Raw genomic sequence first — 14051 nt, 5'->3', positions numbered from 1 at the left:
AGCTATCCTCTTACAGGGATTTACATATACTGCTGCTCGAGGAGAGTGGAAATACCTCTGCCTTCTGCTAAACAGCTGTAGAAAACCTGTTGAACACTTCGCAGGGTTTAGTTTTGAGATTGGAAATCAGGCTTCTGACTTTGAAATATGATAGTCTGTTGTGTCTGGGCTGTCTGTACACCCAGACACAGGCTCAGAAGTCAATCCTAAGGGATGTCAAGATGCAGTCACTGAGCTTTTGGCTGGTGGATGCAGGCAGCAGGTAGCCATGGCAATGCAGAGCTCGCTGAGCGCGCTCCAGACAAATGTCTCCTGGCCATTTGGGGTGACTCTTGCAGCCCTGCTGAGTTCTGTGGTACTGCACGTGCTGCTAGACCAACTCAAGACAATTTATTTACAGCATTTTAATATCTCCAGTAGGTATCTGAATACTACTCTGCTGCACTGTCTAAGAGTGTAAGCATAGATACATACTGCATTGTACTGAGTCGTCATAAAAAAAAGATGGCAGCTTATCCAAGATTCACATGTTAAGTATTTTCTTGATTTTCTTTAAAAATAAAATTATGAAGGTCATCAAAAAACCACGAGTTTTTAAAACTATTATAAAGAAGTAAAATACCCCCTTCACCATGGTAAAATGTGGACAGAGCTATGTTCCTCTCTGTGGGGTTGCAACCTTCTATGAAGTGGGAATAACTGAAGGTTTCTCGAATTTCTTGAATATTGCTACTCTTGAGAGATATAACTAATAGTATTGTCTGTAAAAATTAACCCAGTGGCCTCTGTTCTGCAGTTACAGACTTTCACATGAGGTTGAAGCAGCTGCTGACACTAGCACCACATCGCCAAAATCTCGGAAAAGCATGGTGAAGAGGTTCAGCCTGTGAGTATGACGGGGCAAGGGGCATTTGGTGTGTTAATTATGAACCTAAATAAATCAAACAAGCAGTACTCATTTCACCAGCTGAAAAACCTGGCTGGGGATCCAGACCACTGCGTACTTCAGTCTGAAGCTGTCCCTTTCTATTGTTATAAGTAGTCATGAGGATTATTAATGATGAAAGAGATTAGAAACAAACAAGCCTTCCTAAAGTGTCAGAAAAAGGAACAATTTTAGTGCTGGATTATAAATTCAGTATCTATTGTGTAATAACTTCCCTGAATGCAGTAGCAAAACAGAGTAAATGAGGATAAAATCTGGCCTATTATTAGTCTAATTTGCTATACACATGCAAAAATTCCTTGCAGGATTTTAATATGAAAATTAAGGTTAGCAAAAAGGCATTTGATAATGGAAACAATCTGCCTAACTGCCTTCAATTTAGAGAAGGAAAAAAATCACGGGGACGTGGTCCAATTTAGTCTAATACCACAAAGATTCAAACAGGAGGTGGGTGGAGAACAGGGGCTTGCAGCTAAGCACACACAGGAAACAATACACTAGCAGGAGTTCAGGGAAAGCTGCAGGGAATGAAAGCAGAGATCAAGGACCGAAGTAAAAATATCTTAAAAGGTGAGAAATTTGAACCTGATGCAAGAGGCGGTATGAAGGGACTCCCACATACCAGTGGCATGATCAAGATGAGGGGGGAAATGATGAATTTAACAGCACTCAGCTCTTAACTCTCCTTTCCTGCTTGGTTCTTGTACCTAGTTTCCTCAGAACAGCCAGCAGGCATTCACTTCACATCAGTGCTACTGCAAGTTAGGGTCTGAAACAAGAATAGATGTTTTCAATCTAGAGTTTTGAGTTCTGATACTCAAAAAAATCCAGGCAGCTGTTTGGAAAGTGTTTTGATTAGTCCATCCAAGTTGGTGGCGATACGTTATGAGAACGTGAGCTTTGAAGATGACAGTGCCTGAACTCTTGGTGGCCTCTCATTTGTTTCTCCCTTGGCGCGTGCCTAAGCTGTGCGTAAGAATTGTCACTGCGGAGCACAGGCTTTGTTCTCTCGTTTCTGACTGCGTTTCAGTGCTGTAGTATTATAATTTACTGTATCAAGTTTGTTTGCACTATGCAGTCTTTGTCTAAAGAATTGTTTCATCTGCACTCAGAATGTATTTTGCAAATTAATACTGTAGAAAAGACTGGCATAATTTATCCCGGAAACAGTGAGTGACACCTCTCTAAATTGTTTTAAATCGTTAACTGCATGCTGACATAGCATCTAATACACCTTGCTGCTCTACCTTGTATGTTATACAGGTTTGTTTCCTTTGACACTCCTTTAAATTTACTTGACCTGCATTTAGAAATGCGTCTCAAAGAGGGAGAGTCTATAATTTACACTTTCTTGTGATGTCCACATTGCGTACATGTCTGTTTAGAGTCTTAGAGAGAAATTGGTATCTGTGGCACCTATACTGAGTGAAAGAATTTGCAGTGGGGATGAATTTGCCTTTTGAAGACCTTTGCCCGGTGTATGGCCATGCATTACCTTTCATGCACTGTTTCACTTACTCATGGCAACTGAGTAGGTCTTGAGCTGCCTTGTGTCAGAGGGACCAGGGTGTGACAGCAGTGTGCAGGAGCGCGTAAGGTGGAGCCAGCTGCCATGCCTCTAACTTGCCCCTCGTCCCTTGGTTTGTAAATGCATCAGGTTTACAATCAATCATTTCCTGGCAAGTGAGTCTGAAAATTTAACAGACTGAAGAGGAGTCTCGTTTGTGATACTTGGGCATTAGCTCCGATTTTGGCCTTGCAGCTGGTGGGTATGCTAGGTCAAGAAGGTACTGTGTTAGTGTGTAACAAACTCTCTTGACAAACCATATAAACAACATAGAGGAAATGAAAACAATAGGCCACTCAAGATAGGAAAACAAAACAATACGTAAGATTTTTTGAACCAAGGGACAGCTTTGCTCAGCCCAGCTCTGTTCTGCTTTCACTTACTGGCTATTACATTTTCTTTTCTATACTAGACTGTTTCTAGGCTCTGAGGTGATCGCCCACAGCACACCCATCAAAGAGCAACCCAAATCTACTCCAGGTGGGAGCTCTGGTGAAAGCACGGACTCGGCCAGTGTTTCGTCATGTGAGTTTAATCACTCTGAATCTGAAGACGTCTGCATCACTCCCATAGGCACTCCTGATGAGTCTCAGAAAAAGGTACGATCTGAGCCTTGTTACCAGCATAAATAGCCTGTGAGAGACTGTCGACACTGCAGGCAGGCCCTAGACGCTTGCCCAAGCCTGTTGGTCTTGACTAGAGCATTGCTTTTAGTGAAATGGAGAGTCTCTAGAAAGAAATGTGTAAAAAGGGAAGCAACTCAGTCAGGATTTTTGCACAATCCCTTCTATGTTGCCAAGATACAAGGCAGACTGAAGTTCTCCTTCCCTGAAACTAGATTTTCTTGTGGTGCCTGGCAGTGTTTTTTGTTTAGGTGAGGCCCTGGAGAAGCACGAGGTTAATTTTTCTTTGTCTCTCTCTGTGCTTTTTGAGAGGGATGGGGCAGGCTAGTAGCGTTTCTACCTTGGAGCCTGCGGGAAGTGGGGTGAGGAGCCTGAGCATCACACTCGCAGATGGTGGTGCTTCTGTCCAGCACGTGGCAGCGTGACGTTAGCAGTGACAGGAACAAGAGGATTTATATGCCCCCACAACCAAAAACAAATGAGATGGGAGATGGGATCAGCTGAAGAGCAACAGCTAGTCATTTCCTCCTCGAATATCTCAGATTTGATGAGTTGTTCTGCTGTTAGCAGCCTGCTGCTGTGTCCATCATGCTCAATCAGCTGTGTGCATTAGTGACAGCACTGCAAAATCCTGGGGAAGGCAGAGCAGCTGCAGTTGACCAAGTGATAGGCAGGTAAAGTCAGAGCTTGCCAGCCCTGTGGGTTTGACCTCCTGTGAGCTCCCTACTGCCAAGATGAACACCTTGCCTTGGCTCACTTTAATTCCACTGGGGAAGTTGGGGTGCGGTGTGGTGCTGCTGCACCTCCTCCTGCATGCCAGCTCACTCTTAGCACACCCAGTCAGTGTCTTACACAAAGGCACTGAACCAGTGTGCCAGGAAATCCCTTGTTTTGCAGAGAAGGCAAAGCCCTTTGCCCCGCACACTGGCAGCTGGAACACCCCACAGCAAAATGAGTGTAAGGCTGAAGCTATGAGTGCTCGTGCTGAGAGCAGACGGGCTGGGCGTGTGCTGATACCATCCAGAGAGACAAACTGTAATGACAGGAAACGCAGAAGGGATCTGATGGGGGGATCCACAGGGACATCTTTCCTACAGACTCTTCCCTTTTGAAGTAAATTGTGTTAACTGTATTGTTGAAGCCCTTTTTAGGGATGTTTTGCTGGAGAGTGTTATATTGGGGTTTAGCTTATGGCTATTTTAAATTAACTTGTACTAAATGTTCTTAAACCAAATGAAGCACGAGGTCCCAGACACTGGCATCCATAAATCATTTAAACTGTTTAGCCGGAGCAGTTGTTACAGTGATTTTGATAAGCAAGGTGTAGAGGGAAGATCCTCTCAGCAGTTTTTGAGCAAGGCAGATGGAGAGAAAGGCAAAACCCTGAGCAGCAGGGGAAGCAAGGAGGCAGTTTCCATCGAGGAAAGAATATTCAAAGGGAAGTGGCAGAGAGGGAGGCGTATGTGTATTTTCACCCCAGTCTAGTTCCCCGTGTAAAGGCTCCGACCTGGTGCAGGAGCCACAGTGCCCGTGGCATGCTCTGCGGCTGGTTGCCCACAACCTGATTCTGTTCGTTGCATCTGCTGCCACCTCCTGGCCTGCTCTTACCGAGAGGCAAGAGCAAACAGCGCACAGTGTCTGGCACACCGAATTGGAAATAAGTTTTCATTAAAATGGTGAAATTAATCAAATGAAGTTCACTTTTTCTGGAGCCAAGGAATACCACTGCCAGCCTTCTGGACAGAGTGCAGATGACTGAGGCTTTGAATGTGCCTTTTGCTTTCTCAAGTTCTTCCTCCAGAATGACACACACAGACATACAAAATGTCCAGTTTATGACTGTTTTTCTTTCTTTCTTTCTGTTGTGTAGCTCTCCGAATCCTCCGAATCCTCCTGTTCCTCCACCCATTCCATGGACACATCTTCCTCGGGGGTGTCATCTTTGATCTCATCCCCTCCCTTGCTGTCCTCCAATGACAAGTGCTCTGTCTCCATGACACCCGTTACCTCAAAAGTACTGCCTCCTGTTTACAACCAGCAGAACAAAGATACGTGCATCATCCGGATCAGCATAGAAGACAACAATGGCAATATGTACAAGAGCATCCTGGTGAGTGGCATGGAACAGCAAAATGCTGTTATTGTTGGTGATGTTTTCATCCAGGGTGACTTAAACAAATGGTGCTTTTAGTTTTGAAAACACCTATTCACTGAGCCAACTAATCAAACCTGGCTTGAAAGGGAAAATGACAAATGTTACAATTCAAAATATGTGGAGCATGGTATGAATGAGAGGTTTGAAAATAGCATCTTTGTGGAAGTTTCTGATCTTGAAATTAAAGTTTTTATTTCATCAGCAAGTTCAAGGTGAAGCACTCTGATCAAGAGCACGCTTTGCTGCTCCTGCCCTTCTGCTATAGTGCTAGATGCTTTTTCTCTAGCTCAGAATTTGCGTGCGAGTTTTGACACAAGATGCCACGTGCCAAGTTTTGCCTGGAGAAGCTTTCCCCAGAAGCTGGTTTCGGGAAATAGGGAGCTGTACGCGAGGAAGCTGACAAGCCCTTTAATTATGCAGCTTCTCTCTGCGGCAAAGGTTGCCAGACCAGCAGCAACCAGTGTTCAGATGTTTCCCTCGATGCTGGTCCACGGAGGGATTCTGGCAGTGCCAGGCCAATGGTCAAGGGAGTGCAGGGCCTGTGCTGGACCGTGGGTGACGTGACTTGCCTGCATGCAATCTCTACAGGTACCTGATGGAGACTCAGCTGCTGAGCAAACACTTCAGGTCCCTCAGGTCCTGGGGGGAACAAACACACAGGAGGGTAGTTCTTAGTACCGTATGATTTTAATGGTCTGACCTCCCCAAATTGTGAAGAGCTGTTCCCCGAGGGCCTGACAAATTCAGCTACTGGTGAGACAAATCTTCTTTTTGACTGCATAAGGCTCTGGAGGGAACCCTGTGTCTGCTCCGGATGCACAGCACTTCCACAGCAGACAGTAAACCCAGTTACAAGGCCAAAAATCTTTGCAGGATGTCAAAGAAAGTATTTAGCACAGGAGACTGCAGATTAATTGATGTCTGCAAACAACAGATGGGGCAGCTATTTATGTGGACTTTAATGGCTAGTGAGAACATCTCGTCTCTCAAAGTGTTTGCTCGGGAGAGCAGACGCTGTGAGTTACTGCTGTCTCTTCTAGTACAGTATCTGTCATCTTGAACTAAAAAACCACCGCCACCAAATGTCACAAATACCACGTTTTAGTATCTAGCAGTACCTACTACTTCGTTACTGACCCATCGTATTTTTTCAGTTCTCTGAAATCTTTTCCAAGACCAAGCAGTCTGCAGAAAGGCAGGCCTTTGCCAATTATTAAATCATTATATAGATTGAATAAGCACAATCTCTCATTGCAACTTTATCTTTCCAGCTAACTAGCCAAGACAAAACTCCCGCTGTCATCCAGAGAGCTATGTTGAAGCACAACCTGGAATCTGATGCAGCTAAGGATTATGAGCTTGTACAGGTCATCTCTGAGGACAAAGGTAGGGAAGCAAAACTCTGCTGCTGCTTTAGAAGTTCTGCTGGATTTTGAAGGGAAGAGTAAAATGTGAAGCAATGTTAGAAATGCCATGGACATGTTGTCACAGCTGCCAGTGAGGATAACCCCTTGATAACTGGTGTGCAGGGATGATTTATCATGGCCTGTCAGCACATCGCTTTATACAGGCTGGGCTCACTCATGGGTTGCCAGGTAGACCTTCATATGTGCACTGCGACTGTAGAGCCATCGACCAAAAAGCAGCTGCTCTCTCTCCCTGAGCACAGCCTGCCACAGGGGTCGGGTGGCAGGGTCCGACCTCCCCAGGGATCAGGGCAGGCCGGATCCTACCGCTGTCATCGGGCTGTGCAAACAGCTTTCGGCTCAGCCTCCTCTTGGAGTGGCTGCCAGGGCCTCTGCCAGGCTGGATGTGGTCTGGGTTTGGCCTCCACTGCCTGCCCTCTGCAACCCTAGTCCCCCTTTTTTGTGGGACAGCTGCTGTGAGCACCACCTGATGCAGCTTTGGCTGAAGAGGCACAGCAGAACAAGGAAAGGGGCCCAGCACTGCCTGGCTGTGTATGCTCTGTTCACCCGGTCACTGTTCTCTCCTGGCTTTCCTTCTGCTACGTGCAACACTGCAAATTAACACTTGCTCTGGTCCCTCTTTTGCAGAGCTGGTGATCCCAGGCAATGCCAACGTGTTCTACGCCATGAACAGCCATGTGAACTTCAATTTCATCCTGCGGAAAAAAGCGTCAGTCAACGGGCAGGTGAAAATGAGGAGCCGTTGCAGTCTGACACTCCCCAGAACTGCCAAACGGGGGTGCTGGAGCAACAGGCTCAGCAAAATTACACTGTGAGGGAGACAAGGCCACAGTGAGAACTGGTTGAGAACTGTACCTTTGCTACCATCCAGTATTACAAAAGATGAATGTGTCAGTATTCAACTTTGAAAATATTTGAGGCTGAAATGCAAAGCGAGCATTTGGTAGACCTACAGCCAGAGATACGTGTTTCCCCTTGCAGCCGGATATGGACAGACAAACACGGATTTATGGGATTTTTTTTTTTGTTTTGCACATTAGCCTAGGAAGGTGAGACCCCCAGTTACGAGGGGAAAACAGGACTGCAACGTTTGTCTTAAGAACACCACACAAGCCAACTCTTTTTGTGAGAACACAATTTTCCCTTTGTGCCAGTATTACACAGAAGAAGGTCTAAATTTATTTTTATAAAACTGGAGAAGAAAAGTCTCAATACAATTCTGCCTGAACCAAGGAGGAGGTCCCAGCCAGCCTCCAGCTGCCCTGGTTTGCAGAAGGTGTGGGTGAGCTGAGTGCCACTAGCAGTTGCTGCCTCCAGGAGGCATTTGCATTCATGAAAAAGCAGGGTGGGTACGTCCCCAAAACACTCATCGCTGGAGACAGCAGAAACTGCAAGTGTGTGTATTGCTTTCACACAGCTGGCAAACTTCTTTTTGCACTTGTTTCACGCCAGAAAATTACCTATTTTGGATTTTTTTTCCAAAGAACTTTAAAAGAATGGACTGCACTTGCTTTTGGATGAATGTCATCGTTTGTTCATGAACAAGGCAAACAAACACTACTTGTCTGGAATTAGGTCTTGTCTTAATGCCACTACAGGGTGGTTTTCCTCTTACTTTGCTAACCCATTGAACAGAAATCGATGCCTTTTGCATGTACTCTGAAATGACTGATGTACCTCTTTTTGTAATGTGCAATTACTCTTCAAGAGCAAAACTTTTAACTCACGTTTTCATTCATGAGGGGCAACTACATGACCTGTTATTTTAAAAGTGGGTAATGAGAGGAGATAGATAGCCAGGTTTTAAGCATTACCCCAACCAACCAGAGATTTTTATATACTTGTAGCATTATTATGCATAATCTACAGGCACCTCCCTTGTTCTTTATATACATCTATTAAATGAATTTCCTGACATGGTACATCCTTTCAGCTAGAATAAAGAATTTGGCTGGAATAAAGAATTTAATCACCTGTTCTCTGTGAAACTTTAAATAACATACTTCTTGAGTCTCTTCCCAGAACACAGGCCTCCTTGAAAGGATAGTTAGATAGGTTTTATTTTAAAAAGCCATAAATAAGACATTGGATTGTAAGCAGCCCTTCTGAACAGGCTGTCTTTGAGATACATTAGTATTAGTTAAAATAAACTCAAATACTGAATTGTATACCTGCCTCAGCCTTTTTTCCCACCAGTTCCATAGCACTAATTTTCAAAACTGGGCTCAGATTACATTAACGATCAGTGATAAACTCATGCTGGAAAACAATGTTAGGTTGTACTACGTTTTACACTACATGAAGATTTATCATCACCTCTGTTTACAAGTAGCACCATGCAGGCCCTCGTCTGAATAGTCCAAGAACTCCAAATGTATTTTTATTGAGAGGGTGAAGATGTTGAGTTTGTAACTGAGCCTTAACCTTTGCCCAGAGTTAGGGCAAGATTAAAATAGAAGTTCAGTTTTCTTTGCATTTCAGTGTAAGCATGCATTGATGTCTGTATGGTATCATTTGTAAAGTATAGCATCAAGGTTGTATGTCTGTATTAAGCTGAAAGTTGAATGTTCTTGATTTTAAAATTACACCCTCCAAAAGGTTATATATGAAAAAGATTTTTTTAATTGCTTACCTGTAATCTTTATACGATAAGTATATAAACATTTTTCCACTAATATTTGCCTGGAGTTAATCTATTTTCTTCTCTTAGGCTTTATTACTGCATGTCAAGTTGTGGGGTTTTTTTACACCTCACACCTCTCCTCTCCACTTCCCTCACTGTCACTGTCTTTGCTTCCTTCGCTGTCATTCTCCAACTTCATCACTTTTACTATTTTAATTGTTCTCAACTTCTTCCAGCTCCCACAACTCACCTTCCCTGCCATCCAGAGAACTTGAAACACCACATTTTACCTGTATTCCCTTTAGCTGTAACCCTTCAGCTACAACCTTCTTTCAGCGTTGTTTTACTCCAGTAACAGTTTTGTATTGTTTGTAACATTGTCAGCATTACTGTTGTGCACTTTTTTTTAATTCCTAAAAGTTTTTATGAGGACGGCTTCTGTGTTTCTTCAGCAATATGGCTGGAAGGGCTGTCCAAGTAAACCAGTCTCTCACCTACATTACCCATCGAGTGGCAGCAGCTAACCATGAGCCATACGTAGTCCGGTCACACTCCGTAGGAGTGCAATGAGCTTGTTGAGAGCTAAAGGTAAACATCAGCAAAGCAAATGCCATCCCAGTGCATCAGTCATGCACAATCAACCTGCTATTGCTATGGAATATTTTGTGCTATTTTTTGAGCTTTCAGTTGTAACTAACGGGGTGACTTAGATTATACACAAATTTTACAGCTTCTTCATGAAATCTTTCTCTTTTGGGTCACTGAATGATTTCTGCAGCAAGTTAATACAAAAAAAAGTTGTTTTGAGTGTTTCCATCTTTTCCCTGTTGTCTCCATCATGTCATGTTTCCTCTTGGCCTCACAACTGTTAGCTTGTTGGGGTTTTTTCCCTCCCCTGCACACAATACAAACATTTGGAGTTTACACACACCAGCTGCTGCTTCTACCTTTTAGCACAGTCCTGCTTCCCTCAGACCGCTCCCACAGCTGACCTACCACTTCACAAGTCACTTCAGCATTGGGGGAGACTCCTAATACCGCCAAAATCACACTGCGAGTCCCTGAACGATGGCAGTCGCCTTTGTCACTAAAGGGCCTCTCATGTTACAATAGCAAAGGCAAAAGAAAGATTACCCTGAATTTAAGCCGCCTCTTGCTTTTTTTTCTTACTTAAACTACCTAGGGAGACAAAATGCAACATTACAAAACCTTACTCTATTTCCTTCAGGATAAATACAATCTATTTGTGAACTAGGAATTTTATATTGCCATATTGAGATTACAACAGCACTTTTCCTTTCTTAAACAAAAGCGAAGACAGAGTTCTTAGGTTATGGTGACAGGCCCTAAAAATTATCTGCAATAAGTCTGCTTGTAACCTTTCTTGTGAACAAGCTGCCTTTTCAGCTGGCTTGCTACTTACACTTTGTAAAACCTGTTCCTAGCTTCCACTGGTCTGTCACCATGCTCCCTGGGGTAGGCACTGCTGGGTGCTGGCATCAGCTGGGGACTCCTGGGGCTTAGATCAGATGCTCCACAGCAGAGCAAAAACCCCATACCAAATGGAGAAAAAAAGGAAGGGAGAAGAAAGAAAAAAAAAAAGGGGGGGGGGGGGGGAAGCTCTCTGTGTTTCATGAAGCAGCCTGGCAAATTCTTACTTATCACTTGTTAAGTTCTGCTAACAGAAACTCATTTTCAAGATGCATGACCAAATGCATGACCACAGTGTGAGGCACCTCCACGTTTGGGCTGTGGGTGCTAAACCTGCGGGAGGCTCAGCAGGGATGCGCCTTCCATGCCTGGGCTGCACCATATCCCAGGATGGCGCAGTCCCTGCCCTGTGCACAGCAAACAGCCGTCTCGGCCACAGGCAGAAGGCTGGTTGAAGCCAGGGCTCCTACTTGCGCTCAGTTTTGAAGCCCATTAGATGAGTCAAAAAAAAAAAAAAAAAAAAGTGGAAAGTGGAAAAATATCAGAAAAACATAGAAGTGTTTCAACTGGCTCCTACTTTTCCAAAACACTGTTAATTTTGAGTAGGGCAAAGCCTGGGCAACACCTGCCAAGGAACTGAAAACACAGACAGGGAAAAACAGCACTTGTCATAGCAGGTAGAACCACTGGCCATCCACCACATCTTGCATATGTAAATAAATAGAAAAGTGTGTGTACACATATAGGTAAAAGAACAATCAGCTAGATTGAGGCCATGTCTGCTCTGAAACGGACACATTCATTTAGTTCATTACATTTTTATTCTTAATTTGTTTCCCCCCTCCCCTGAAACAGCCATCAAACCCCTTATACCACTCGCTTCCAGAGTCAACTAAAAGAAAAAACACACACAAAAAAACCCGCAAAAAACCCCAATGCTGTTGCCAAGATGTTTTTAATAAACTGCTACTGCTCTACTTAAGGAAAGCAAAGTTAAATAAAACTCAGGCTCCCTGAGCATCCAAACCAGCTCCACTGACAGCATAATTTCCCGACAGCACTGTTAGTCAGCTCCATCCCACGCAAGACGACCGGGCTGACACGTCCATAAAGCAGCTTTACCTGGTGGTCAGCACCAGCCACATCCAGCCTCGCACCCCTGCCCTCCCCACGTCTGCGGGACTTGCTGTAAGGCCGGGGTAGCCCAGTGGCTCCAACACGAAGGCTGTGCAGGTGATGCAGAGACCATTTTTATCATTTGAATGAGCTACGTTGAGGTTAAAAAAAGCAGGGGGCCTCAAATCCCTTTTTTTTTAAATCCATTATATATTTCCTGCATGGCCAATACAGCGATGCTCCTCACCTCCCTGGGGAAGACACCAAAGGAGTAGCTGTGAGGCTGTGCCACAGACCACATCCCCACCCACGACCCCAGCAGGACCCAAGCACAGTGAGCAGCTCCAGGAGCTGGGCTGGCACACTCACCCCCAGGGTGTCAGTCCCTTCCCTCTCCAGCCCCCAGCACAAAGTGGGGAGTACCGTGAGGAGCACCAGGGTCGTTTTCAGCCAAGATGTTCATGGAGAAAGTACTTCAATAGGATCATGAAAGGTCAGAAGAGGAAGGGTTGGAAAAAACAGGGCTCTTGCTGACACAGGTAAATCACTCCCATGGTTGGGGGGAAGAGCAGCCTCTCTCATAGACACAGAGACAGGTCTTTCACAGAACAAAAAGCACATGAGGGTGGAAAAGATACGCAGTGGTGATGTATATGAACACAGTGTAACCATAACGAACCTTTACATGGAGAGGCAGCCACAATATCACATCAGAGAAATGATACCAGGCCAAAGGGACTCACCCACCCAGCGCTGGCTCATCCCTGCTGTTCTGCCAGACTCAGACGCACATGCACGTCACAGTTATCTACAGCGACACTTGACACTATGCTGGATGCTCACCAGTTCACAGATGTCCTGCTTCTGAAGGCCACAGCAAGTTTCTTACCAACATCTCTGGGATTGCCATGCTCAACAGTGCTTCAAACAGGTCAGACTTGCCACTCGTAAAGCAAGACCTGAGGAGGAAGCGAGAGGGCTCGTCAGAGAGGAAAAGGCTGTGCATGGTGGCCCACAGCAGACCTGCTCTCCATACTCACCATGTCGCATGGGCACCTGCTCCAGCCTGGACAGCAGGTGCTTCCTGGTGGTAGTTGCAGAACAGGCACATTTTATGGCCAGTGACTCCATGGTAGAGTGACACAGCTGAAAAACTCTTGAGCTGGCCTTTCCCAGCCACAGCTACTCCCACCCAATGAAGAATACACACAGCTGCTCATGTTGCACCAGGTTCTATATATTATCAGACCGGCTGACAGGTAATAACATGTCTTCTTTAGCAGAAAGCACAACATTGATCAGTAATTATTAAAAACAAACAAAAATTTTTAAAAAAACAGCTACACATACTCAACTGCACAGATCCGCCAGCAGGTGAGTCTCTAGATTGCAAGTCCAGGAGGGCGTTCTCCCACTGCAACAGCAGCCTGCAGGCTGAGGTCTGTGCCAGCTAACCTAAACAGTGTAGTCCATGATCACCTGGCCTCTGAGAAACATTTAAAAAAAAAAAAACCAACCACCATACTCTGCTGACATGTTAGCCAACAGCAAGTACATCAGAATTCATCAAAAAAGAAAAAAAAAAAAAAAAAGACATTTGCTCCTCACATGAAAAAATATCAAGACAAGTTGCCTTTCCATCCTGTAATGCACAATTCTATCAAGGCTGTCAAGAACAGTACAGTTGACAACACTAACATTTCTGTAGGTTGTTTTGTTTTTATAAAGATAGTATCAAGCCGTTCATAACCAAACTTTTAACATTTAAAGTTCCTAGAAGTCCTACACTTGGTTTTCTGGCCTAAGTAAACAGGCCTGCAAATAGGTTGTCAGGCTTTGTTTTCCTGAAGGAATAAATTGAGGCAGGGGGTGAAGCAGGACATGACATGGACTAACTCCTCCTGTGTTCCCTTCAGACAGCGCAGAGACAAATAAAACCAGCAACCTCCATTTTCTCTGCTAGCTTCCAAGACTTTAGACATGCCAAGACATCAGTTCTGGATCGGGAGGCCTGTTTAGATGGGATCTAGCAAGTTTTGAAACTTATGGAGGGGAAGCCAGCAATAGTTTTCTGCAGAAGTGCGATGAAGGAGATGACCCTACAGAGGAGCGCTGCTCCAGTACATTGAACATTTTTGGAACCATCTTGATTCCCCTTGAAAA

General features: G+C 44.7%; 1 protein-coding gene across 1 annotated transcript in view; it reads left to right on the top strand.

The window, feature by feature from the left end:
- RGL1 (ral guanine nucleotide dissociation stimulator like 1) overlaps nt 1–9384 on the top strand; it is an 84636-nt gene extending 75252 nt beyond the window's left edge. Inside the window, exons 14-18 of the mRNA XM_009275834.2 lie at nt 797–886; nt 2926–3112; nt 5007–5246; nt 6563–6677; nt 7346–9384. Of these exons, the coding sequence (XP_009274109.1) occupies nt 797–886; nt 2926–3112; nt 5007–5246; nt 6563–6677; nt 7346–7533 (820 nt within the window). The 3' untranslated portion in view covers nt 7534–9384. The remainder of the gene's footprint in view (nt 1–796; nt 887–2925; nt 3113–5006; nt 5247–6562; nt 6678–7345) is intronic.
- Nucleotides 9385–14051: the final 4667 nt, after the last annotated feature.

This window comes from Aptenodytes forsteri, unplaced genomic scaffold, assembly GCF_000699145.1.
Source record: "Aptenodytes forsteri isolate BGI_AS27 unplaced genomic scaffold, ASM69914v1 Scaffold289, whole genome shotgun sequence".
In the NCBI taxonomy this organism is placed as follows: domain Eukaryota; kingdom Metazoa; phylum Chordata; class Aves; order Sphenisciformes; family Spheniscidae; genus Aptenodytes; species Aptenodytes forsteri.
This window is presented reverse-complemented; position numbering and strand designations above follow the sequence as displayed.